Source organism: Brassica oleracea, chromosome C3, assembly GCF_000695525.1.
Source record: "Brassica oleracea var. oleracea cultivar TO1000 chromosome C3, BOL, whole genome shotgun sequence".
Lineage (NCBI taxonomy): Eukaryota > Viridiplantae > Streptophyta > Magnoliopsida > Brassicales > Brassicaceae > Brassica > Brassica oleracea.
The window spans coordinates 62,080,471-62,106,764 of record NC_027750.1 but is presented as its reverse complement, the minus strand read 5'-3'; the positions used below and the strand labels follow the sequence as shown (position 1 = coordinate 62,106,764).

At 34.3% G+C, this 26,294-nt stretch overlaps 4 protein-coding genes across 7 annotated transcripts; 2 read left to right on the top strand and 2 right to left on the bottom strand.

Moving 5' to 3' along the window:
- Window positions 1–3,268: 3,268 nt before the first annotated feature.
- On the top strand, window positions 3,269–5,096 carry LOC106328491 (telomere repeat-binding factor 1-like). 4 transcript variants are annotated; one of them, XM_013766937.1, is made up of 7 exons: window positions 3,269–3,356; window positions 3,666–3,837; window positions 3,946–4,007; window positions 4,130–4,214; window positions 4,287–4,376; window positions 4,473–4,809; window positions 4,886–5,096. In XM_013766937.1, exons 2-7 carry the CDS (start codon window positions 3,688–3,690, stop codon window positions 4,930–4,932), a joined length of 771 nt encoding a protein of 256 aa, XP_013622391.1. In that variant the 5' UTR covers window positions 3,269–3,356; window positions 3,666–3,687; the 3' UTR covers window positions 4,933–5,096. The 4 variants fall into 4 exon arrangements, with proteins under 4 accessions (XP_013622391.1, XP_013622393.1, XP_013622392.1 ...); XM_013766939.1 differs by having other exon boundaries at window positions 3,269–3,367; window positions 3,667–3,837; window positions 4,473–4,806; window positions 4,889–5,096; XM_013766938.1 differs by having other exon boundaries at window positions 3,269–3,367; window positions 3,667–3,837; window positions 4,889–5,096.
- An 82-nt stretch (window positions 5,097–5,178) lies between these two features.
- LOC106328489 (mitotic checkpoint protein BUB3.2) lies at window positions 5,179–7,830 on the bottom strand. The gene is made up of 9 exons (XM_013766935.1): window positions 7,604–7,830; window positions 7,375–7,508; window positions 6,976–7,058; window positions 6,505–6,771; window positions 6,312–6,387; window positions 6,150–6,230; window positions 5,776–5,854; window positions 5,579–5,679; window positions 5,179–5,486 (listed from the first exon to the last, which is right to left on the bottom strand). The coding sequence occupies exons 1-9, from the start codon at window positions 7,715–7,717 to the stop codon at window positions 5,399–5,401; spliced, it is 1,023 nt and encodes a 340-aa protein (XP_013622389.1). The 5' UTR covers window positions 7,718–7,830; the 3' UTR covers window positions 5,179–5,398.
- A 1,269-nt stretch (window positions 7,831–9,099) lies between these two features.
- On the top strand, window positions 9,100–10,519 carry LOC106332866 (UDP-glycosyltransferase 79B5-like). Its single transcript, XM_013771362.1, has one exon. The coding sequence runs from the start codon at window positions 9,164–9,166 to the stop codon at window positions 10,517–10,519; it is 1,356 nt and encodes a 451-aa protein (XP_013626816.1). The 5' UTR covers window positions 9,100–9,163.
- Window positions 10,520–11,624: 1,105 nt separating this feature from the next.
- On the bottom strand, window positions 11,625–15,338 carry LOC106328393 (QWRF motif-containing protein 2-like). Its single transcript, XM_013766829.1, has 6 exons — window positions 13,903–15,338; window positions 13,417–13,536; window positions 12,574–12,690; window positions 12,405–12,494; window positions 12,159–12,266; window positions 11,625–12,063 (listed from the first exon to the last, which is right to left on the bottom strand). Exons 1-6 carry the CDS (start codon window positions 15,100–15,102, stop codon window positions 11,995–11,997), a joined length of 1,704 nt encoding a protein of 567 aa, XP_013622283.1. The 5' UTR covers window positions 15,103–15,338; the 3' UTR covers window positions 11,625–11,994.
- Window positions 15,339–26,294: the final 10,956 nt, after the last annotated feature.

The following is a 26,294-nucleotide window of genomic DNA, read 5'->3' as shown; positions in this document are numbered from 1 at the left end:
TAAAAGGCCTTCAATTTAAAGATCAATACATTTTTCAACAATATAAAGAACGACATACAACTTTTTTGATGTTCAAAAAAGAAAAAAAAAAGACATACAACTTTTTTGTAAAATCAAATTGCAGATAATAGATGCATGTATATGAATATACTATTCTATGAACAACATTTCTTCTTTTATTTTTTGGAATAAATAGTTTAAGGAAATACCTTTTCTGAATTATTATTGGATTGTTACTTGAATTTATAACTGGTAAATACAATATAACATTTTTAAATTAATAATCTATAGATTAATATACACTAAAAACTTCTATAAAATAATATAATTTTATAGTCTCAAATTAAGTTTTTGGTTCAATTAATATATTGATAAATTAATAACTTCTATAAATTAATAAAAAAATTATAGTTTAGGTGTAATCCCAACATTATTAATTTATAGAGGTTTCAATGTATATTCATATTTTCATAAAAGACTTATTTAGTGGATTTTTAATTGGGATATGATAAAAATATAAACATACAATTTTTATCATAACTAATTACACTATCCTAGTCTCTTTTTTTCTGAAAATATGCATCTTATATATATATATATATATCAATAGTTTCTATCAATGGAGAGCTCGAAGGGTTCTTTCCGAGTTCTAGAGGAATTCGCCAAGGTTGTTCCCTATCTCCGTTCCTTTATGTCATTGTGAGCAATGTTCTTTCCAAGCTCCTCAACCGGGCAGTCCTTAATAGAAGTATCGGTTTCCATCCTATGTGCAAGGACATTCAGCTCACACACTTAAGCTTCGCTGACGACATCATTGTGTTCACTGATGGCCTTCCCAGTTCTCTGATTAATACGCTCGGAGTGTTTCAGTCATTTGCGGAGATGTCAGGATTGTGTATAAACGTAGCTAAATCTACAGTTTTTGCAGCGGGCAGAGGGAAGGTGGTCCTGGAAACAGCAGCAGCTGCAGTGGGTCTGTCCGTTTCAGCATTGCCTATTAAATATCTTGGTCTGCCCCTTACCACGAAGACGATGACGCGGGATGATTACGAGCCTTTGCTGCTGAAGATTAAAGCTCGGTTCCAGAGTTGGACGAGCAAAGCGCTCTCTTTTGCCGGACGGTTGCAGCTCATCAATTCGGTAATAGCTAGCATCACGAATTTCTGGTGTTCATCTTTCTGCCTTCCTCAAGGTTGTATTGTCGAGATCGAGAGCATGTGTGGAGCGTTTCTGTGGAGTGGCTCCCCCAATGACACTTCTAAATCGAAAGTGGCATGGTCTGAAGTTTGTAAGTTGAAAAGTGAAGGTGGCCTTGGGGTTAGAAGTATTAAAGAGGTCTCCATTGTATTTGCACTTAAACTGATCTGGCGTGTCTTCAGTGACCCTGGTTCCTTGTGGGTCAAGTGGGTTAAGCAAGTCCTTTTGCGCAACGTCTCTTTTTGGGATGTAAGAGATGGGACAGCGGGATCTTGGATTTGGAGGAAGCTTCTACAACTGCGGCCCCTCGCGAAGCAGTTCATTCGGATATCAGTCCACAATGGTAGGAATATCAAGTTCTGGTTAGATATTTGGCATCCATTGGGGAGGTTAATCGAGGTTTTGGGGGAGCATGGAAGATTGAAGTTGGGCATTAATAGGAATGCCACCATATCGGAGGTGTTGTTAGGCAATGGATGGGGGTTTAGAAGCACTAGAGATCGCCATATTGAGCAGGTTGTTGAACAGATTAAGGCGATGGGTTTATGCTTGAACCCCGCTATGGAGGATGAGGTACAATGGAAGAAGGTAGCGGGGGAGTACAGGCTGGACTTCTCTGCTCGGGCTACGTGGTCTATCATCCGTAACTCCCATAGTACGGTACCTTGGCATAAACTTGTTTGGTTTGCTCAAGGGGTTCCTCGCTATGCCTTCATTACATGGTTGGCGATAAGAGACAGGCTCTCAACAGGCTCTCGTATGCGTGTGTGGGGGATCGAGCAGGGTTGTCTATTCTGTGGGGAAAGACAGGAAGATCGTGACCATTTATACTTTGCGTGTCCCTACACCTACATCCTTTGGCTGCGGGTGCTGGGTTCTCTACTGCAGCCGGCCCCATCCCCAGACTGGAATGAAAATCTGAGCCGTCTTGGTGCTCTTTCCCACAACTACTTGACTTCGATTCTCTTGAGACTAGCTCTCCAGGTAACTATTTATTATGTCTGGAGGGAGAGGAACGGAAAGCGTCATAATCAGATAGTGCGTCCAGTTGAGCACTTATACAAGGTTATTGACAAAACTATAAGACAAAGGATACTTTCCACTAGGTACTACGAGAAGCCACGTCTTCTTGGATTGCTTCAATGCTGGTTCAGTACACGCATAGGAAGAAGTTAGGTCTGTTAGTTTATTTGGAGTTCCTTTGGGGTTTCTTTACTTTAGATTGCTTAAGATAGTTTGTATATAACCATTCTTTTCTCTGATGATCAATAAATTTAATAGAGAAAAAGACAAAAATAGCACTAAATCAAGTTTTTGTTCCCAAACTAGCACTCAAGATCAAAAGTCACAAAAATAGCACTTAATGTTTTATTAAAAGTCACAAACTTAGGGTTTAGAGTTAAAGGGTGGGGTTTAGGATTTAGGGTTTAGGGTTTAGGGTTTAGAGTTTAGGGTTTAGGATTTAGGGTTTAGAGTTTAGGGTTTAGGGTTTAGAGTTGAGAAATGAGGTTTTGGGATAAGATTTCAAATTTTAAAAAATAAAAAAATTAAAATTTTCAAAAGATAAAATGTTTTTTTGGTCATTTTAGTTTTTGAGTCCTATTTTTGTGATATAAACTTAGAAAATTGCTATTTTGGAGATTTGACCAATTTAAAATTTCATCAAAAAAAAAAAAAACTTAATAAATCTATTTCTCTCTACCACGGGTTACTAACACATACTTATTTGCATAATACTAAGTACTAACATGTTCACCACCATGATGCAGAATCCTAATGTTCAAGAAAAAAATGATGCAGAATCCTCAAATCAAAGTGTTATTTTTGAAAGGACAAAATCAATCAGGAACGAGTTCTTGCGGCCCGTTTAATAGCTCACTACAATCAGTAAGACCGCCCGTACAAAACCCAACCCAGTTTCTTTCATTATTATTACCAGTTTCTGGTTTTTTTTTTTTTGGATAATTTACTTGTGTAATTGGTAATTGTTTTAAAATAAATAATGCATATGAACAAAAGTTTTGTCACTAAACACGGGTAAAATGTTGTCACTTGTACAAATAAACGTTAGTAATGAACCTGTGCGTCTTTTTTTCTTCGGAAGACTCACGAAACCTCGAATAAACAGAGAAATTGTCTGTCGAAGATCAATTGCCCCTCCGAAAATCTGGTGAGTTAATATCTTCGATTGTTATGTTGTTTCTCAACATAAGATTAGGTTTCTGTCTGAAAGAACTATTTTTGGTTTTCTAGGGTTTTTGGTTTTTAGGGTTTGGGCAGGGACAGAGAGAATTAGGGTTTTACTGCAACTATAGATACTGTAACTACATTTGGAGTTTCATCTGTTAGTTATGGTTGCGTGCAGAGAGGGAATTGTGGGTTACAGTGAAAGAAATGATCTTTAACTGAGAACAATGGATCCGACAACGACATTTTCTTTCTTACATATGCTTGTTATGGTGTTTGCAGAATCAGAGTTATAACATCGTGATGGGTGCTCCTAAGCATAAATGGAGTCGAGAAGAAGAGTCAGCTCTAAGATCTGCCGTTGCCAAGCACGGCCCTGGTAGATGGCGCACCATCCTCAAAGACCCTGACTTTAGTCAAGTCTTGTTCCTTCGTTCCAATGTAGATCTCAAGGTCATCTCATCACTCCTTCTTATACTTTAGAATGATGCAGTTGTGTTTTGTTTGTGGCTATGAAGTTTGTTTTTCTTAATCTGATTTAGATTTGTTGTACTGAGACAGGATAAATGGAGAAACATTTGCTCTTCTGCACTGCAAGTTTCTTCTCCAAGGACACCTAATTGGTCAGCAACATCATCTAATCTCTGTTTCTTTCATTGGAGAGGATATTCTTTTGTTGCAATGTTATGTTAGCGTCTTATCACACTCGTTGTGACATTATGATGTATGAAACTTACTGTTACAGGCTGGATAGCCTTATAACGGAAGCAATATGTACCATGAAACAGCCTGGTGGTTCTAGCAAAACAGCAATTGGTAACTACATCCAGGTATTCAGTTTTTACTTCCTCGTACACTTTTATGTATTGTCAATCTGATGATTCTTAGTGTGTTTGATATAGGAACGATATGAGGTACCTCCGAACTTCAAACAGTTGCTGTCTTCCAAGCTAAAGTACTTGTCTGCTTTTGGTACTGGCAAGCTTATCAAGGTAAGAGTTAATAACAGTCATGTGCATATATATAGTCTTTTATGCAATCAACTTGCTTCATGGTTGTATTGATCAGGAGTTTTCCTCTTTTTACAGGTTAAACGCAAGTATAGAATTCCAAACTCCACTGCCTTGTCTTCCCACAAGAAGAGACATTTGGGGACATTGTCTGATAAAAAGAGAGTTCAGAATGATGAAGTGAGTGTTCAGAGACAGTCAGAGGTTGATGCAGAGTTAGCCAAAGTGACGATTGTGAACATACATGAGGCGGCTGCAGTTGCAGCACAGGCAGTTGCGGAGGCAGAAGCTGCTATGGTAGAGGCTGACGAAGCTGCAAAGCAAGCAGAGATTGCAGAAGCCGAAGCCGAAGCAGCTCAAGTATTCGCTGAAGAAGTTTCAAAGTCCCTGAAAGGAATAAAACAACTGCAATGTGGTAAAAACACACAACACATGAAATCTCTGACAAAGAAAATACCTTTTGTAATGGATGTATTGAATTTTTGGTTCAGCAGATGATCCTTTGCTTGAGGTGACTGAGAGAAGAGGAAGAAGCTAAATGTGTTGCAGGTGATTTGAGAGAGAGAGAGAGAAGCGTTAGGAGTAGTGTTTGTCTGTTGATTACTTTTGTCTACTTGTTCCTTTATTTAAGTTTTATATCCTTTTGTTTAGATTCGTGAACTTAGAAAATTTTTAGTGAAGTTTTCGGACTTTCTATGTACATATATGCCTGAGCTTGACTGAACTAAACGCTGATGCATATTACAGACAAAGCTCAAAACCAAAGGAACACAACAAGCTCAGTTCCAAAGCCACTAGTTATTTTTTCTTACCACCACAGGGTAAATGGACTTTACTCAAAACCAAAAGAACACAACGTCAGATTCTAAAGCCAATGTATTGTTCACATACTTCACTTTACAGCCAAAATAAGTTTTTTTAAAACTCCACAAACATAAAGGGCTATCACGCTTTCTTTGGGCAACAAAGTCCAAATAATTCTCTGCTCATTCCATAGTTAGGGACTATGCAGGAGGATTTGGGTATACTTTAGGTTTCGGCTTCACTTCGATTTCATTAACATTCCGTACAAAGATTGCGTCCGGCTCATGCCTACAAAAGAAAGATAAATCCAAAATCAAACACATGTGACGGTATGGATGTTTCTGAGATTTAACAGAATTATAGAGAGTGAGATTACTTACGGTTTGTCTCCCTCTTCAAACGTGTAACTAGAAGCAATAGCCAGTAATCCACCATCTCGGCTGAATGACAGCGCCGCAATACTCGTTGGATACTTTGAGTACTAGGAAAAAAATAATAGGAGCCGTTAGTGATGCGTCTCACTAACCGAAAGAACACTGAAAGAAATATATTTGAAAAGTTGTTGTCATTGCTAAACCTGATATAGCCTCTTCTTGTTGTTACCATCCCAAACGTTGACGAAACCATCACAACCTCCGGTAGCAAAAGTGCCATAACTACAGTTTCAAAAGCCATTAGGTTATTAGAAGTAATAGAGCTGCTGTACTGAGATTTCAAACTATTCCCTTAAGGTTACACATAACTAGTGGACCCAAGAACAAGCATTTACAGAAATTTACTTGCAAAGGAAAATTTGGCATCCACCATACTCTAAAGTCTAACTTATCTCTCCACCAATATGTTTCAAACCAGAAATTACACAGTTATATTTCTGTGAAAAGTTAGCTAAGACTAGAGGCAACCGTATATATGAAAGGAGACAATTAGGTTCCTTCGAAGATAAAGACTTACATCGGATGGAAGGCAATTGCATTTACAGGGTAGACGATGTCCCTTCCATCCTCGGATTTCCGGTGACACTTGAAAGCATATCTGAAAAGAGGTTGGAATATACTTATCACAGAGAGTGGAATACCTCATAAAGAGGTAACAGGAAAATCATTATGAACATACTTTTTAGCTTGAGCAGCCTCTGATAGATCAAAAAACTCCATTGAAACCCTCCCTTCAACAGAGCTAAGTGCATATCCTGCAGATCATTAATAAACTCATAAGTGTGGAAGATGAAACTAAGGCTACTGATCATACTTGGAACAAGAACATATCAACTTTGACTATTAGAAAAGCAACATGTGAGCCAATTAACCTGTTCCATTGGGATAACAACGCACACATCTGGTCTGGTACTTAAGTGAGGACTCCCTTCTCTGCTCAGGCTGGGCCATATTTCTCAGGTCATAAATGTTAACATGTCTTCCTGCTGTCGCCACAACCAAATGATTTCCAACGAGAGAAAGGGAGTTGACACGCTCAGGTTGCTTATATGTTCCAATCTGTGAGCGCTCCGGTCCACTTGCAGCTCTTGGGTCCCAACATTTAATCGTTCTATCCCAGCTTCCAGTGATCACTTGCCCTAACAACGTCACAAGAAAACATAGTGTTCATGTAATAGAAGCACTAAATTGGTAAAATCTGACTTCTGAGTTCCAATTAAAGTTGCAACGTGAAAAAAAAAAACTCCATGCCCTCAATACAAAGGCACTATTTTATCAATGTTAAATGAACAGGATCTGGACATCAACTAAGCATCTTAGAACATGAACAGAAGTTGACCAACCTGCAGCATAAGAATACTCAACACACCGGACTGGTTCATCATGCATTCCAAGAATATCCTCTTTGCCAGCATTGAAGTCAATTCTGATGCACAACAAGAGAAACAAGGAACAACCATCATCAAGAATTCGCAAAAAAAAAAAAGGCCTTACTAAGATGCCGAAATGTTAATTCCCCAGTGGCCGGGATTCGAACCCAGGTGACGGTACTCAGAGCTGTAAGCCCTTTACCACTAGAGCTAGAAGCCCATAGTTGAGAAAGAAAGAAAAACTTAAAAAAGAGATAAAAATCTGACATGCCCTTCACTGGAAACATTCTAAATCTCATTTTCAAGATTGAAACTTTATGCACATATAGCGTTTGTGACAGAACCCAAGTAAGTATACTAGCTAAGCATTACCGTCTAACTTTATGATCAGCACAGGCACTGAACCCAGAAGACTCGTCATGGAAGCAGCAATCGAGCACGGCTCCTCCTCCATGCTTGAACTCCCCTCTCATCGAATCGGCGTTCGCGTCATACAATCTCACACTCTTCGACCCCAATCACAGACCAAAGAATCATCGGATTAAGACAGATCAATGCCCGAGAGAGATAAAAAAAAAAAAAAGAGGGGGGAGTGGCTAACCTTGTCCCATGAAGAGACGAGTAGATGGTCGCTGCTATTGGAAAACCGGAGATTAGAAATCCCATCGGACGGCGGATTCGAGAGCTCGCGACCTACGGATGGTAGCAGAGTCATCGTGATTCGTGAAGAACACAAATTGAATTTTTAGGGTTTATGGTGGAGAGAGGGGGGGGGGGAGAAGTAGGGTTTGAAAGAAAAGGAGCGTTTGAATTTCAAACTTTTCTCCAAAGAGAGAGGATCGGATCGGATCTGTGTTAAAATGCGGTTTTCTATATTCCTCGTACGAAGCTTAACTGGGCTGTGAAATGTCTCGTAGTGGGCCATCATTTAGGCCCATCTATTTCACCATCCTGCGAATAAGATCATGTCCAATAGAGTTGTTGAATTTTTAATTAAGACATAATGATTATGACCGGGAAAAGTGTCGATTTCCACCCCCAACAACAATAGGACCCGAACAATTGATCAGTGCCAAATACGACCTCAACTCAATTATAATTTAAAAAAACTATCTGAACTTTTTAAAACGTGCCTAAATCTACATTGATTCTAACAGAAGTTAGTTAACCGTTAACAAGATAAAACGACGTCGTTTTGATATACGAAAAAAAGTGTCAATTTCGACCCTAACACTCTCAATCGTGCCAAATAGGACCCAAACAAATGATCAGTGCCAAAAACGACCTCACCTCAATTATAATTTAAGAAATATTACCCAAACTTTTTAAAACGCGCCTAAATCTACATTGACTCTAACAGAAGTTAGTCAACCGTTAACAAGATAAGACAGTAGACCCCTAATTTGTAAAAAAAAAAAAATTTAGACCCCCAAATTTTTGAAATCTTTACTAAATGGTCTTGGACCTCCAAACTCTCAGGACCGGCCCTGGTTTTCCCTGCCTAGTTTCTTCCTAAGATCGCTTCCAAAACTTGACTCATGATTTGGTTTCCATAATTTGATGTTGCCAGTTCTCTATGATATGGTATAGCTTGGGAACTTTACACTATCAGCAAAAGACAAAACCCCCAACTAAGCAACATATGGACAAAGACAAATTCCTTAATTAACAAAAGGAACATGCAGATGCAATCCAGCAATTACCACTACCTAACCTAACTAATCTCAATTAATAATGACACTTCACCTAAAACAAATCATGTTAGGCTAATTACTGTTAGATATATATATATATATATATATATATATATATAGATAAATAAACTGAGCAGAGGAAGAGCATCTCGGTTCCTAGAACATCTAAAGCATCATGCTCTCTCTCTCTCTCACATACTTCACCAACTATCTTTCCTTCCTCACGTGATTCACCTGGATTCACCTGACATTTAACACATGACACATGCAAATCACCAATTAGCACCACCTAACCGGACTAAATCTCAATTAAAAATTACACATCCTTGAAAACTGAGGTAAGTTAATAGATATATATAGAGATAAACAGAGAAGAGGGGGAGCATCTAAATCAAAAGAAGTGACTTTTCTTCTATATAATTTGGGAAAAAGACTCACAAATTTCTTCTTTTTGCTCTCTTGAGAAAATGGGGTCCAAGTTTCATGCTTTTATGTACCCATGTTTTGCTTTTGGTCATATGATTCCATATCTCCATCTAGCCAACAAACTAGCGGAGAAAGGTCATAGCATAACCTTCTTGCTTCCCAAGAAAGCTCAGAAACAGCTTGAATCTCTTAACCTGCACCCAGAGAGCATTTGCTTCCATCCTCTTACTCTTCCTCCTGTTGAAGGTCTCCCTGTTGGCGTAGAGACAACCGCAGATCTCCCACCAAACACAACTGGGAAACTCATATCCGATGCCATGGATCTGTTACGCGATCAAATCGAAGCAAAGGTTCGTGTTTTGAAACCAGACCTAATATTCTTTGATTTAGTTCCTTGGGTTCCAGAAATGGCCAAAGAGTTTGGAGCCAAGAGTGTGAGTTACCAGATTGTATCCGCAGCTTGTGTAGCTGTTGCTCTTGCACCTGGTGTTGAATTAGGGTTTTCTCAACCGTCCGGTTATCCTTCTTCGAAAGTTGCTTTACGTGGGCACGACGCTAACCTCTATTCTGTCTTTACGAACTCCCACAAACGGTTTTTTAGTCGGATCATTACAGGGCTTAAGAACTCTGACTTAGTTTCCATAAGGACATGCGCGGAAATTGAGGGTAAATATTGCAGTTTCATCGAGAGAGAATGTCAGAGAAAAGTTCTTTTGACCGGTCCAATGTTCCCTGAGCCGCAAGAAAAGAGTGTTAAACCATTAGAAGATCAATGGAATAACTGGTTAAACGTGTTTGAACCGGGCTCGGTAGTGTTTTGTGCGTTGGGAAGCCAAACCATTTTAGAGAAAGATCAATTTCAAGAACTTTGTTTAGGAATGGAGCTAACTGGTTTACCATTTCTGGTAGCAGTTAAGCTGCCAAGAGGCTCTTCAACAGTTCAAGAAGCATTACCAGAAGGATTCAAAGAACGGGTAAAAGGTCGCGGAATCGTTTGGGGAGGATGGGTGGAACAACCTTTGATATTGTCTCATCAATCCGTAGGATGCTTTGTGAACCATTGTGGATCCGGTTCAATGTGGGAATCTCTGGTTAGTGATTGTCAGATTGTGTTTATTCCTCAGTTAGGTGATCAAGTTCTCACCACAAAATTATTGAGTGAGGAACTAGAAGTTTCTGTGAAAGTTCATAGAGAAGATTCAGGATGGTTTTCCAAAGAGAGCTTGAGAGATGCAGTTAAATCCATGATGGATAAAGATAGTGAGATTGGGAATTTAGTGAAGAGGAATCATATGAAACTGAGAGAGACTTTGGTTAGTCCTGGATTGTTGAGTGGTTATGCTGATAATTTTGTTGAAGCATTGGAGGCTGAAGTCAACAACACAAAATCGTCTTGAATTGAATACTTTTTATATTCTAATGTAACGTTTCTTAAGTATTGAAAATGTAACGTTTCTTAAGTAATGAAATAAATGTTTTAATGGTGTTTTACATTCTTAATAAGAATTTCGAATAATTTTTCCCTTTATTAATTAGTTTGAAACAAATATAGAAATTAACAAACTTTATATATAGAGAGCCTTACTTTGGATACTACTTTTCAAAAATACTTTCAATTAAAAATATCATTTTAATTTAGAGTTTAGTGACTATTAATTAGTGTTTAGTATTTATAGGGTTAAATTGAGTTTATAAACTTATATAAATGTTTTATCAGTGACGATTAAATACTTTCAATCAAAGCCAATTGTTTATTTGGTTAAATCTTTTAATATATGCCACTAAAAATTAGGTGATGCGAACTATAAATTGATACAAAATTAGTGAATCTAAATCTAATCCAAAATGCAAAACAAGTAACGAACAATGTGAAGTATGCATACATGCTAAACTCACAAAAACGTTCGAAAGAATAAATGAACGTCTAGATTTTATTTATGTGACTTAAAAGACATACAAACTGTGAGAAAATGTACTTTATGACTTTTATAGAAGACTGCACAAAATATTGTTATGTATATTTATTACGTAACAAAGATGAAACCTTAGATAAATTCAAAGAATTAAAACTCGATGTTGAAAATCAACTTAGAACAACTATAAAGATAGATTTAGAAGCTATAAAAGATGTGAGTATAATGATCCATTTAATGCATTCTATAAAGAACATAGAATTAATCCACCAAACTATTGCTCCATATTCACTCGAATCTAATGAAGTTGTTGACCGAAAAAAAATCAAACTCTAAAAAAGACGATGAATGCAATGTTTACCACTAATCATATATCCTGAACTAAATGTCATACAAAGTAACCGGCAAAACACCGTATAAATTATAGAAAGATAATGTACCTTTATACAAATATTCAAAATGTAGGATGCTTGGTATAAATTATGGTACCACTTTATAAAAAGATCAGGATCTAAAACAGTGGACTTCGAGGTTAATCAACAAACAAGGCGTTGAGGCACATAAACTAGAAAGACAAGACCGCTTAACATTATAAAAACGGCAACAAGTCTATAACAAAAAAGAAAAGGAAAGGCAAAATCAGTGATTCATCACATTACTACATCTGTTATATGTACACAAGAAGAGAACTTTTGTATACAAAACTAAGCTTACTTTAGAGGAATTACCTGCAAACTTACATAAAAAACAAACGTAAAACTACGAGAAGCAAGAGAGAGACAGAGATGGCGGCAATAAACCCGCGAACCTCATCCTTAATCTTGGTTTGAAAACGATAAGGTCGAGATTCGAGGAAGAAAAAGGCCCCGTGTTAGCAAATTTGTTCTTGGTGAGAATTGTTGTTGTTGTAGTCAAAAAGAACAAATATATTCTCTTGAGGAAGATCAGTTTTTCTAGAGTCATGAAGTCAAGCTGCTTGTGATTGGTCTTAGTTGTATTATGTGCGTCTTCACGCTACAGTCTGTAACCTGTTTGTTTTGTGTTTACCCCAAATCAATGTCAGAATATAGACATTGCAGATAAATCTAAACCTGACAAGAGAACAAGAAGAAAATTTGTTTACCTGCATTGCTGCTACTCTTGATAAGAAACCTTGACATCTTTCAAGCAAAACCTTTTCCTTTGCAGTTACATTCACCGTTTCCACCATTACAGAATTCATTTCATCAACCTAGCCATAATAATAACACAAATGAGCTTAATCCATAAAACACAAGGGTTGTCCCAAGACAAATTACATTGTGTTTTTAGCTTTCAAAAGACAGTTTTTAAGTTAATCGCTGAGATAGAGAGACAAAGAGCATTTTACCTTCAAAGTAAGCGAGAATATGGGAGATGACATAGCTTGCATTACATCAACAGCTGAACTAACTGCATGCTTAAGGTCTTTGATATCAACCTAACCCAATGTTTTAAAAATTAAAGCCAAAACAATCATGTCAGGGCTATTAGTATATTATGTCACATAGGTAACTCACCACCGTTTTTCCAACAATAGGTAGACGAAGCGTGCTGGCTTTCAATGCTTGGGTTGCTCCAGACAAAGAACTTGAATGATCTCTGTCCAGAAGAGACCACTCTTCCAGATATCCCATCTACAATTTTGACAAATACACAAGCAAGATTATTATTACTAATATCAAAAACAACACCCATACTATTCTTTCTTTTTATGTGCATCACCAATGGGAATGTACTAGTACTACAGTCAAAGTTTCAGAATAATGTGAGATGATTCTAAGCAAGCAAGCATACCAACTTCTATAGGTGGATATAACAATTTTTACCTACCATAAACTTTATTCTCTCTCTACAGCAAGAAAGGATCACTAAGCCAAAATTCCAGAGAATATCTGTCTTCTTTCCCCCAAAAAAAATATAGAAAGAAACAAATCTTAATCAAGACATTGTCCCTTTTAGGTAAGACAATGTTAAAACTTTCTTACCTGTCCCCTCAGAATAGAAGCCAGTTTCAATTTTAAGTAAGATATGCTTCCTTGTCAAAGTTTCAGAATGTTGTGAGATGATTCTAAGCAAGTAAGCATACCAACTTCTAGTGGTAGATTTAACCATTTTACCCACCATACATAAACAATTAACAGGAGTCCAGATTCATTAGCTAAACCTGTTACAATACAATTACCATTCTGCACTAAATTAAGTTATATCCAAAACTTTCTTTTTCTCTCTGCATCAAGAAAGGATCACTAAAGCTAAATTCCACAGAATAATCTGTCTTCTTTCCCAAAAAAAAAAAAAAAAATAGAAAGAAACAAATCATAATCAAGACAAATCTTAATAGAAAGAGTTCATATTCTTACCTGTCCCCTCAGAATAGAAGCCAGTTTCAGTTTCTGCTTTAGCAAAAGTAACTTGATTCTCTTTAATGTAACGCTGTGGCGCAGTTCCGAGATTGATACCCATGCATTCCACAGGTTTTTCTGGCAGAGAGAAAACAAAAAAGTGTTTTCACATTCTATGTAACGCCAGAAACCACAAGAAACAATGACTTTTAGTTTACACTTAAACCATCTTCTTGAAAGATTTCAATTAACTATACTTCCTATGCAGGCTACTCTTCCACTATTCAAGTTCTGTAAGATTAACACATTCATGCTTAAACTCCACCTAGTCATGGTGTTGGCACCTAGAATGAGACTAAACGATATGTTTCCACAAATGCTAATAAATCTTGCACCCATCTCACCTAGATCCTAAGCAATACCCTTTTCTAAATCAGCAGCAGGTGGCTTAAAGCATCTACAATCCATAAAAGGAAATTAAACAAAAAACTCAAAAAGCCATACCTCTGCGTTCAATCTTTGCACCATTAAAGCAGAGTCTGCTCTCGCATTAACAAACCTCCACTGCAAGTAACGGTTATACAGAAGCCTCAGCAAATGTGCATCCACAACACGATCTCCCCCAATCTTCCCTCTCCTAATATCAGCAGAGAAACTAAGAATCGAAGGCGTGTCCTTGCGGTTATTATAACCATTCATCTGATCAGACACTCGACAAGGACTCGAAAGAGCCCTAGCTGGAGAAGTAGCAGTAGTAGTAGCCCAAAGCTTACTCGGTGAAGCAGAGCGAATAGCAGCAGCACCACCTCTTACAGGAGAAGAAGCCATACCACGAGGAGATGATACACTAGGCGAACCAGGATCCTGCAACCGTCTTAACCGGGTATTAGTCTCTTGCCAGAAGCTAGGAGAAGCCATAACGTTACGAGACAAGCTCCTTGACTTGATGACTTCTCCATTAGTGCTACCAGAAGAAACACTATCAGTATCAGAAGCAGTGACGTCACTAGAGGTTAATAAACCATTGTTTGGTCTTCTTCTTCTTCCACTTTCCACATCTAAACTCAACCTTCCATTAATAGAAACCCTAGGAGGACTAACACCAATCACAGAACTGCGCGACCTCGAGAGCGGATTCGGCCCCAAAGGTTCGGACTTTCCTCTCCGGGAAGCTCCGGGCCAGCGATGCTGATCCACCGGCTTCGAGTTCTCCCTCTGATCTCTCGCCGGCGTCGATCTCCGGTGAGAAACCGGCGGAGAAGCTTCCTTCTTTTTGCTAACGGGAAGCGAAAAGGCTTCGCCTTGGAAAGAAACAGACAAGCTCCGAGTGGAAGTAATGAGCATCTTCGTCGCCGCCGACACTTCGGCCGGAGCCGCCGAGGGTCGGCGACGGTCCACCGATTGCGAGCGTTTAGGTAATAACGACGGCGTTTTGATGGGATTAGAAGCGGAGTTTGTAGGGCGAGGGAGCAAGGGAGATGGGTGTCGTTTAGTTGTCTTGAGAATGGCGGAGGAGGAAGAGGATGAGGTTGTTGTGGTGGTGGTGGTGGAGGAGGAGGAGAGGGAGTGAGAAGGGGAAGGAGATAAGTAACGAGAGGGGACCTGTTTGCCTCTTGTTGGTCTTCTTTGTCCGCTTCCGACATTGTTGGGTCGATCTCGAGGTGGGTTTCTTGGTTCAGTGCCGGAGATTACTCCAGCTACCATTATAGCTCTTCTTCTTCTTATTCGTTGATCCTCACATTGCACTCAAGAGATTTGTCTCCTTTTCTCAGCCGAACTCATCAAAACCGAAACTTTCAGAGATTGTTTTTTGAAAATTCTGGGAATTAAGAAGGAATTTTTGCAGTTTCTTGTTGCTTCGCAGGCGAGGAAGACGAAAGAGAGAGTGAGTGATGGGAGATGGGGGAGAAATTGCAAGTGGGGTTTGTGGATTTGGGGTAGAGGTTTCCTCAAAATATTTTTTTTTTTGTTTTGGGTTTTTATGAGCTCTTTAATAAGTCTCTCTTAGTATAGTTTTAAATTATTATTATTATTATTTTGAGGTTTACATCAACTTTAGAGTTTGGCATGTTTATTCCTAATTTTTTGTTTGTTATGATTTGTCCGATGTTAGTTTAGTTTCTGACCTTTCTACAGTATAATAATATCTTTCTAATTGTAACCATGATTTTTGCATTATTATTTTTAAATAACAAGAAAAATAAACTCGTTTTTTTCTTGTGATTTTTTGCTAATTAGTAGTTAGCTGAATAAATGCAGTCTTCATAATCAAATTAGTGTATTTGTAGAAGAAAATATGTTTTGGTAAGTTGTTGCTTATATATTTATCAGTTAATTCAAAGTTTTAGTCCGTTAAATTTTCAGTCTTGGCAGAATTTGTGATCTATTATGGTTAGTGCAGCCATTAGCTAATTAGCATAATTCAAAATTTGAAATTGTTGTTTGTCAAATTCTTTTTTATAACATGGTATATAACTATAACTAGCTTAAGATCCGCGCAATTGCACAGGATGAATGTTATATATAAAAATATTATATATATTATTATTATTTATTTGTATTTATTTATGTATTATTTATATAATTAAATTAGAGTAAACACATAAATCAAAACAATACATCTTGTTTATTTACGATATTTTTTGGATAAATAAATTAAAGCAATCATTTTATTTATTTTATATGGTATATAACAAAATTTCAATGACATGGACATGGACAAAATTTTAATGCAAATTTCAAAATTAAAATATTAAGGTTTTAATACAAATTTAGAAATTATCATATTTAAGTATATTTCTATGTTATATAGTTTAATTTTAAACTATATTATTATATAATATGAATGTCTAGTAAATGAGACTTCATATTTATACAATTTATGATCATTTATATCTTGTTATTACCAAAAAAGTTAAACGATTGATCACAAAATTTTAGTACGAGACATTCAATATTTTTAGTAATTTATAGTCGTTTTAAAAATTCAAAATATAACATACAAATTTTTTTATTATATGATTAATGTGATTGTTTAATATCTTTTAATAATATAAAATTAAACAAAAAAGACCTAAGATACAAAAACTGTTATCAAATATTTATTATTCATAATAATTAATTGTCATATATACGTTAATCATATTAGGTAATTCTGTAACTTTTATTTAAGGAAAGTGCGAGAATATTCTTTTGTACACTATTTATCAATTTAATAGTTAGTTTCATAAAAAGTATAATATAAATTAAGATGTACCAACCTATTTCTTTAAGAATTTTGAATTTAATCCTTACGGTAACACGTGCCTACGAAACAACGTTGTAATGTTTCTAAATTAATATATAAATGATGTTTACACGAATTCACATAAAGAACCAAAATGATACTGTCTCTCCTCTGATACATATATTTGGCCACCATGAAATCTTATATTATCATTCTTGAGAATAATTATCATAAGAAAAAACATTTTTAGGAAAAAAAATGGTTTAACTTTATGTTTTTAGAAAGTTGATTGAACATTTGCATGTGCTTAAATTGATTTACTTTTTCCAGAAAGACTTAATTAAATTGATATCTATTCTATTAAAACATGAACATGATCTATTGATATAGATGTAGTCAAACTATTTTAATATAATTTTTAAAATTTCTTATTAAACATTTAAGGAAAATATTAAACAAAAAAATACAAATATGACAAAAACACAAATATAAATTTTTTTTTTTTTTAAAAAAAATAAAAAATATACCCAAAATCTAGTACTCCTTAGATTTTTAGTGAGGGTTACTTTTGGCTCTCTTATACTTAATAGTTTCCATATATTAGCCCACAAATTAATCTAGCTAACAAAACCAACACGTAAGAGATTTATATAAAACTTTTATGTTTTAAAAATAGACATTTTAAAAAAATAATTGAAAATATCATTTTTGACAAAATTTATTGAACCTATATTATTAAAGCTGAAGTACACATTAAAATTGTTTGGAAACATGAATAAATGAGAATTATTTGGAAACATGGATATCAATATAAAAAAAAAAAATAGTATCATTTTTGGTAATTTTATTAATATAATTAAATCAATTATTTTTCCATATTTCACTCAGTTTAATAATTACATTAGTTATATTACTTTAACAATACATCACATCATTAATTATATTACCATAATAATAATAGTGTAGATTTTTATTTATTAGTTTTCAACATTAAAAATCAAAAATGTAAAAAATGGGTTTTGCATATGATTAAACATTCGGTTTAGTTTGTTTTACAATTTTTTTTTTAATTTTAGTTTCAATCGGTGGAAAATTACGTATCCAAAAACATAATTCAAAGACAGTTTTTGTGAATAAAATAATAATTTAAATCAAAATAATAAAAATGTATTACATTTATTGTCACTTAATTTTCACTCCATATAATTATTTTACTAAATTAAATCTTTTTTTCATTTTTACTTAATTAAGTCAAACACATAGAAAGAGTCATTGTTATTAATTTATAAAATCAGTTAGACACAAACATTGACTATCCATTAAAGTACGTGTTGCTCTTTTGAGGTATCATTTTTTTTTGAAATTAGACTCCGCTTGAATATTATAAATTTATGTGCGGGTTTTAAGTTTAGTTTTTCTGGGTCTAGATGAGTTTGGTTTTAATGTATAGGAACCTAAAATATCTAAATAACATATGTATCTGAAACGGATTCGAATTTTTGTACCAAAAAAATATACTACCCGATTCGGTCCAGAATTTTTGAATACAATTATTTATATTACGACACATCTAAAATATATAATATTAATTATGAAAAAAATATCAATGTATAAAAATGTAACAACCAATACCCGTGCAAATGTGTGGATCAATATCTAGCTACTATTAATTCCCTTGACAAAAAAAGAAAGAATTACTATTGATTCAAGTTTAGTGAAAACAGTTAATCACAACAATATGCATTTATAATCAAATAATCTATTTATGATCAACTATTAATATATATATATATATATATTGCTGTCAAAAAAAAATTTTAATATATACTCCCTCTGTTCCTGAAAGTAAGATTTTCTAAAGTATGCACGCTTATTAAGAATTTAATAAATATTTATAATTTAATTTATTTTTTACTTTCTTATACACTTTCCTATAACTTTTCACCAATAAAATTTAATCAATTCAAATATTCTCAATTAATGTTCCTCAAAAGTATAAAAAAGTACCTTAACAATATAGAAAATCTATCTTTGTGGAACAAGAAAAAAATCTAAAATATCTTACTTTCGGGAACGGAGGTAGTATATACATATATTAAAAGAAATTCATATACCCTTTTTTTTGCTAAGATCTATCTATATATATAAAAATATGTTCGCCTCACTCCTGTTTTGCCACGTAGAAAGTCGATGCCTGACAGGCCGACACGTGTCCCAGCTGTATTAAACGCATCACTTCATTTAATCTGAGAATTTGTTGGGCTTTTATCGTTAGGGGAATATCTATAGTGTTTTTGGCTACTACTTTCTGATTATGTATGTGGCCCGTCGGCCCAACCTCGATAACCCTAAATCTAATGAAGCAAAGAAACGTAGGTCGTTTCTCTCCTTCTTTCTGCGGCGCTTGGAAACGTCTAAGCTTCTTCCAAATCTCTGAAACGTAGGTCGTCTCTCTCCTTCTCATTTAACATATTTATAATACTTATGTTTTTTAATGCGACTGTAAAAAAATATTTTATTTATTAACTCCATTAAAAATATTAACAGTTAGCCATTAAACTAAATTATTTTAACAAAACAATTAAACAACCACAAAATGAAAGCTCACGGAGTTGTTATAATACATATTAGCCGACCATTTTTTTCTAATTGAAACTGTACTCACATATAAAAAACTACACCAGTATTATATAATATTAAATTTTTTTCAGATTAGATGCCGTTCTATTTTTTCACACTAATTAAGAAATTTTTTAAATGTTCCGTTTACCCCTATTTAGTTATTTAAAACTTATTGATTCTTTTCTACTATTATGTAAGGATTAAACAAAATTAACACATATTAATTTGAAAGCATAAAACCTCACTCACACCACATCTAATTTTTCATGCGGTTGACCTGTGGTAATCATTTCCTCGCACAGATCATTTTGTAAAGCAAACAACACTAACACATATGAGTTCCAAAGCAAATCTAAGACACTACCAATAAGAGCTAAAACGTATTTTCTCCATGCCCAAACATCTTAACAACCATAAACATTATTATACATTTTTTCAAATCTTAACATAAAACACATGCAAAGAAAATATACAATAATATAGATATATATATCATACGTAAATTATATCCCGCCCGTAGGGCGGGCCGATCCTAGTATATAGATATATAGCTTTTACGTTTTCTCTTGATTGTTTCGGTCGCATACGGTCAATATAAAGTCAACGAGAGAGAAAAGAATAGGTCAATTTATGTAGGGATAAATTTATTCTAAAGGAAAGTGTGTACGTACGTGAGATAATATCACTACAAGCAAAGTAATGTATTTTGCTATTAACGTTAATGAAATATTTATAGAAAATCAAAAGATGTAATGTCACTTTTAGCTTCCATTAATATTTTCTTGCTTCGTAGTGAGTGTTAGTTAGTCCATGCTTAGTCATTTTTGCTTAGAGTCAAAGCTATCTTAAACAACTCTCTTAATAATAATAACAATCAGTTTAGAATTTATCAAATAATTCATTAGCGTTTGTGTCTCGATATTCGATATTCTATATATAAGCAGTAGTGATAGCTTTGACACAATAATGGAGTTATGGTTCTCTCCGGAACATGACATCTCAGCTTTTAAAATGACCGAGGGATTGACATGTCATAAACTGAAAAAACTTGAAGAACCAATTAACTTATTTTGCACGATCCTCCTCTATCTTCTTTCTTGGAGAGCGAAGAGATCCATGAGCAAGTGTAGAGGGTTTTGGATGGGAGTTCTAGGGTTTATGGTAACGGTGCAGATCTCCGGTGGATTGTGAAGATTCCAACATCCAGTGATGGTGAAGAGCGGCAGCTCCGACGTCACTCTCCTCCACGTCTCGGTTCTGCTACACAATACCAACAAGAGTAAAGATGAGAAGACTCTATCACTCTATGGAAAACAGTGGTGGTGACGATCAGAGACGAACACAACGTCTTTTTCGCATACATGAACGGAGAGGAGGATTCGAGGGCCGAACCAAGAACCATACGAAGTCTGAAGGAAGGGAATAAGAGAAGATAAGAAAAAGGAGGTGCTGGTGAGAAGCATCAGTGTTTACTATACAAAGAAGATGACAACTTGGATTTAGGTAGAAGGAGATATATATGCTTATAGAAATATACGGGTAAGGTTAAAGTGAATAAAAGAATTGAGTTTTGGTTTGATAAAAATAAATATAATTAGACAAACCAAACAGATTATAGTAAACCAAGTTATTACAATTTATTACTAAATTGGTGAAATCGAAGACCATATAACATGACACTATTAGGGATCATAAGTAACATTCAAACATGAAGAAGACCACAAATTCACAATCCATAATTCCATCGGGTGAAGAAGCCACAAACAATCAAACCGATGATGAGATTATTTGATGAGTTGTTAAGCTCAAACTAAGCTGAGATTTCCTCAAAAATAATTATTTTTGAAACTCAAGAAGAGTTTATCATACTAGCTTTGGTTCTAACTGCTAAGAAGAGTCGATCATACTAGCTCTGGTCTAATTCTGATGCAGATGGTCGGTCTCATTCTCAAAGTTGGTAGCCAAGTTCATCAAAATGAAAGAGCAACTACATCAACAAATAAAGAATGCACAAACATTTATGTGACAAATTTTATCAAAAATATCACATAATATATTCTATGTAAAATATTTTTCAAAAGCCAATATTAATATCAGTGATGGAGAATATTTACTGAAATCATTTTACAAAATATATTATTTTAACTAAGGCTAATTATTTTACTACAATATTGAATTTTAAATTTGAAGTGATGAAGTGAAAGACATTTACTACAATGTTGAATTTTAAATTTGGTGAACCAGAAAAGCGTAGGAAAAGAAATGAATTGTACTTCTATCCTTAACCTTAAACTCAATTGAAAAATAAATGAATAATAAAGTATAAATATAAAAGTGATGTAAACAAAAATTTAGCGTATATCATTTAGTAAGAAGGATAGAATACGAAATCAAAATAGGGATCAAATACATAAGTCTGGTTATAAGACGGGAGTCAAAAAATATATTAAGAAAATGCTTAAGTACTCTATATTATTTTTAATTAGAACTCCACATTTTTGTTTTATTTGATCGATAAAAAAGGTAAAAATAAGTATTAAACTGATTTTTTTAATATATAAAAATGTAAAACTGATATTTATATTGAAACAAAATTTAAAATACGGAATACTTTTATGGAATGGAAAGAGGATAGTATTAAAGTCTTTTATACCACAAACTGAAACCTAAAACCCAAAAAAAAGATATGAGATTTTACACCACCAACTCGAGAGCAAAGGTGCGAAAAAATTAACTTGGAAATTAATCTTTTAAAGATTAATATTAAATAAATAATTATTATACAATAACCAAAATAAAAAAATACAATAAATGTCTAGATTATAAATATTTAGATACAAAACTTATATTAATATAATTATTCATTTATAAAATGAAAATATTGTATAAACAATAAAATAAAAAATAAAAAAATTTCCGCAGCGTAGCGCGGGTAATTACTTAGTAAATTAATAATAGTGAAATGATCATGCTCCTCTTGAACTTTTTTAAAGAGATTTACTCAAAAGTTTCAATATGTTAACAACAAAGATTATATATATTTTTTTGTAAACTTACAACAAACAACAAAGAATATTTATCAACAAACAAAACCATGCATCACCTTTTCAAAAAAAAAAGCAACAACCATGCATCATGCGGGTTTAGCAATAAAAACAACTTTTAAAATGGTGATTGTTTTGGAAAAAATCACCATTTTCCTATATTAGTATAATTTTAAGCTGATTTTATTGGTATCAATGAAAATTTTAAACGAAGAAACACAAACTTTTTAAAATATTTATTAAAAGATACATTTATATAAACATAGTTATGTGTAGTTAAAAAGTCTCGTGTGCATGCTCTATGGACAGTTCTAGTGATATTGTTATACGAACTTGCATCATCGACTAGTAATGTTACAATTTTGTTAAATTAGAGACGAAAATCACCCAATGAAATTGTTTAGAATGCTTAGGATACATAATACGTATATTATGATATCATTGTATAAGACGTAGGATGTGATTGGTTACTGTAGAAAATTTACTTTAGCATATAATTTGCATTTAGCTTTAAAAGATGTAAATTTAAAATTTTCTACAATTAAAAAGATGAAACTTTAGAAAATAAGACTTCCACAAACATTTTTTTCTATTTTTTGAGCTATAACTTTTTTTTTGCTATAATTTTATTAACTAATATAAAGCAAAATAATGTAGATAAAAATTAAAGCTAAAATCATTTTTAACCGTCCAACCAATCACCATTATAATAAACTTACTTTTGAACCCAAAAAAAAAGATGTAGTTTTATAATAAACTAGTATTACTGCCCAGCTACGCACGGATCAATTTACTTTTTTTAATAAATTATTTGATCAGTGTTATTATTGGCGATCAGAATAAATATTTTTAAATAGTATACAAAACACATAGTATTAGTCTATTAGAGGTCATTGAAATAAAGCGGTTGTAGAAAGCCAAAAAAATATCTGCTTTCTCCCTTTAGTCCTCTTTTACCCCCAAGAACTTATGAGCTTTCCAGGAGAATAATTTTGCAGAAAAAATAGAAAGAACCAAGAACAAAACTGAAAGTTTAGGAGAGAACAAATAATATGTTCTACTGTTTCTTTACTAATGGAGAAGATAGAAAACATTGAGTGAATCAGTAGATCTAAAATATATATGAGAAGAAGAAAGTTTAAAAACGTGGCCAATTGCTTTGTACGTGATATTCAGAGAAGATTTAGGATTGAATTGCTGGAATTTAGAGATTGAAAGAGATATTTTTTTAATCAATTGTTTATTATTTTAATGCATTTTCCACGTGTTAAATTTTGATTTGTTAGGTGACTTGTGCATAAGTTTTTGGTCGTCCAATAAACAGATGCGTACCTTAATCGATACGAAAACATACAGGGCACACCCCTAAAACTCCGGGATCATTTTCATCATGCATTCGTTGATTCTATCAAAGTTTTAAAACAATTAAAAGTAAATTGTCTTCTAAGATTTGTATGAGGCGGCTCGCAATGGTCCTAAGGGCCGCGAGTTCGAACCTCCCCCTCAGATATACCCCTATGTCGGGCCACCCGGGCCCACCCTGCTACTTCCTGGGGTGGAAATGACGTGGCTGCTGTGGGCCTCGAGGGATGTCTGGGCCCCGGCCTGGGACCCTCGGTCAACAAAAAAAAAAAAGAAAAAAAAAAGATTTGTAGTTAAAACTACTAAACCAAACTGTTAGATAAGATGTGGGGATGACATCTCTTTGATTGTTAATAATTGGAAAAAGGAAAAGGCCTTTTTTGACCAAAAAGAAAGAAAGGAAAAGGCCTTCAATAAGAGTCACATCTCTATCTCACAAACACAAAAGCACCATCTAACTACTTTGACAACTTCATTACACTAAAAAAGAAATAGCCTGCGTGTTATTTCCTTTTGAAGTTTCCGTTGCTTATTTTTGTAACACTGCGAAGATAGTAATACAAACTACTTGACATATCTTCCTATTATCTGGATGGAGCATGTTCTCAGGTAAGAATATAAGTTTATTTCAGATAAACTATAGACCTAAGATCTGTAACCAAATAGCCAAAAACATTTGTCTTCACTCTTTTACTAACATATCCAAACTTATAACGTTATTCCAAATTATTCCTTCTACTAGACCAATCAATCCAGATTTATCATAAAATTCAGTTCTTGAAGGCACAATATTTAGCACTATATCGTATTATTTAGTGGAACTTTTATGTAACAAGTTTTTCTTTTCCAACTGTAATATTCTCAATCATCTAGGTTCAAAGTATTTTGATTTATATATTCTAAACACAATATGATATATCACAATGCCTCTTCGTAAACGTCATTATAATAGATGATATATTTGTTGGATAGTAGTTGAAATTAAAAAAAAGATTTGTACTTGTTTGACAAAAAAAAATTAGATATGTACACCCAAAAAGACATTAAAGATTGATATAAAATTCAAATGTTAGGTCTAATATATAACTACACGTCTACACGCATGACGCATGTATTGTAGTAATGTTTTATTAGTATGTTTGTAAGGTCCATGTCCATTACTGTATATAAAAGCTCTTTTAAAATCATTATAGATTAATAATATTTGGGAATTTGCACCGGATATACAGGTAAGAACAAAATTTATTAGCTAAATGGACATGGCACTGTGTATTGTTTGTTAATACCGAGACTAACCCTATTCAACCTCACATCACAGACGCAACTTTTTGCTATTCACACATGCACCTTTCGTAATAATGATGAAATTCTTTGAAATCACAACCGACAATACTTTCAGTTTAATGCAAGTATTGTCTGCGCCTTGGTGGAAGGTAATACGTGGTGGTTCGGACTTTGAGCAGCGTGAGATTTCAACCTCTTTGCGGCGTCGGTTCGTTTGTATCCGGCGAATTGGAGCCGCGGGACAACTCCGTGGATGGCAGATTTGAAGGTTTCAGTGGTGGATCTGTGTAGGGCATGAACACCCCCGCCAGAGATACTGCGGAATCGGATAAGGGCGCCGTCGGTGTTCACTGGAGGAGGGGATTCGTTCCCCTTGTCTTCTCACCTTCAATCTCTCTCTCCTTTTTGCTTAGATTAGGTATAGATGTTCTTTGTTTGTTTTCTGTAACCTAACGCTGCTGTTTTGCCGTGGTTGTAACTGTTCTGATGCCCTTTGGGGTTGATAATTAATATAATTTTAAATTTTGTTTTTAAAGAAATTTAATCTAAGCTCAAACGGTTATCAATTTTGGACAGAACCGTAAAATCACCATTGTTTTGCAAATATATAAAAATAATGCATAATCACCTAATTATCTTCTCTGTTTTGGTTATTCGCCTAAATTGAACAAAGTTTCTTAAGATTATGTGACTTGAAGCATACTTCATAGTTTATTGGCTAGTCATATCTGTTCGTTCACTAGAGACACCGAAATATATTTGTTCGCCAACTTTGAAAGTATTTAAAATATTCAAAACCTTTTTTGACAAATAAGCAATGTTTTAAAAACCGGACCGGATACCGACTCGGCGTATCCACTGGATGACTGATCGGACCGGTTCAACCGGTCGAACCGGGTTTTCTATTTATTATATATATAATAATAATAACATATATATATATAGTGTAATGAGTATTGACTAATATCTAGAAGCAGTATCAAAAATAAATGAACTAGTTAAAATGTCAATTATCTCCAAGTTATGTTATCTTCTCAACATACCGAACGTTGAGAAAAAATATGCCTAAATCTGGTTCATTCACTGAACCATTCTTCTCCATTAACTAGTTAAAATAAAAGGTAGACAAGAGCAAAAAAATAATACATTATTACTGTTTTATCAAATTTTGTGGTTAAAGAAAATCAACGAATTAAACAATACTTACGTTTCTTACAATTGTGCAGTCACAAATCTTGTGGCAATGCAAGATTCAGATGATGAGATTGAGGATAGTGTAAGAGAGACGAAGAAAAGACAAGACAAAGATAAAACGTTTGCGTTTCTTTTTCTTTTGGAGAAACTATTAACAAACTACG

Coding starts and splice junctions, on each gene's coding strand:
- LOC106328491 (XM_013766937.1), top strand. CDS start 3,688: ATGGGTGCTCCTAAGCATAAATGGAGTCGAGAAGAAGAGTCAGCTCTA. Junction 3,838..3,945: donor GTTCCAATGTAGATCTCAAG/GTCATCTCATCA, acceptor GTACTGAGACAG/GATAAATGGAGAAACATTTG. Junction 4,008..4,129: donor TCTCCAAGGACACCTAATTG/GTCAGCAACATC, acceptor TTACTGTTACAG/GCTGGATAGCCTTATAACGG.
- LOC106328489 (XM_013766935.1), bottom strand. CDS start 7,717: ATGACTCTGCTACCATCCGTAGGTCGCGAGCTCTCGAATCCGCCGTCC. Junction 6,388..6,504: donor TTGTTATCCCAATGGAACAG/GTTAATTGGCTC, acceptor AATGATCTGCAG/GATATGCACTTAGCTCTGTT. Junction 5,487..5,578: donor TTTGAAGAGGGAGACAAACC/GTAAGTAATCTC, acceptor TTTCTTTTGTAG/GCATGAGCCGGACGCAATCT.
- LOC106332866 (XM_013771362.1), top strand. CDS start 9,164: ATGGGGTCCAAGTTTCATGCTTTTATGTACCCATGTTTTGCTTTTGGT.
- LOC106328393 (XM_013766829.1), bottom strand. CDS start 15,102: ATGGTAGCTGGAGTAATCTCCGGCACTGAACCAAGAAACCCACCTCGA. Junction 13,537..13,902: donor TGCAAAGATTGAACGCAGAG/GTATGGCTTTTT, acceptor TCTCTCTGCCAG/AAAAACCTGTGGAATGCATG. Junction 12,064..12,158: donor CAAGAGTAGCAGCAATGCAG/GTAAACAAATTT, acceptor CAAAACAAACAG/GTTACAGACTGTAGCGTGAA.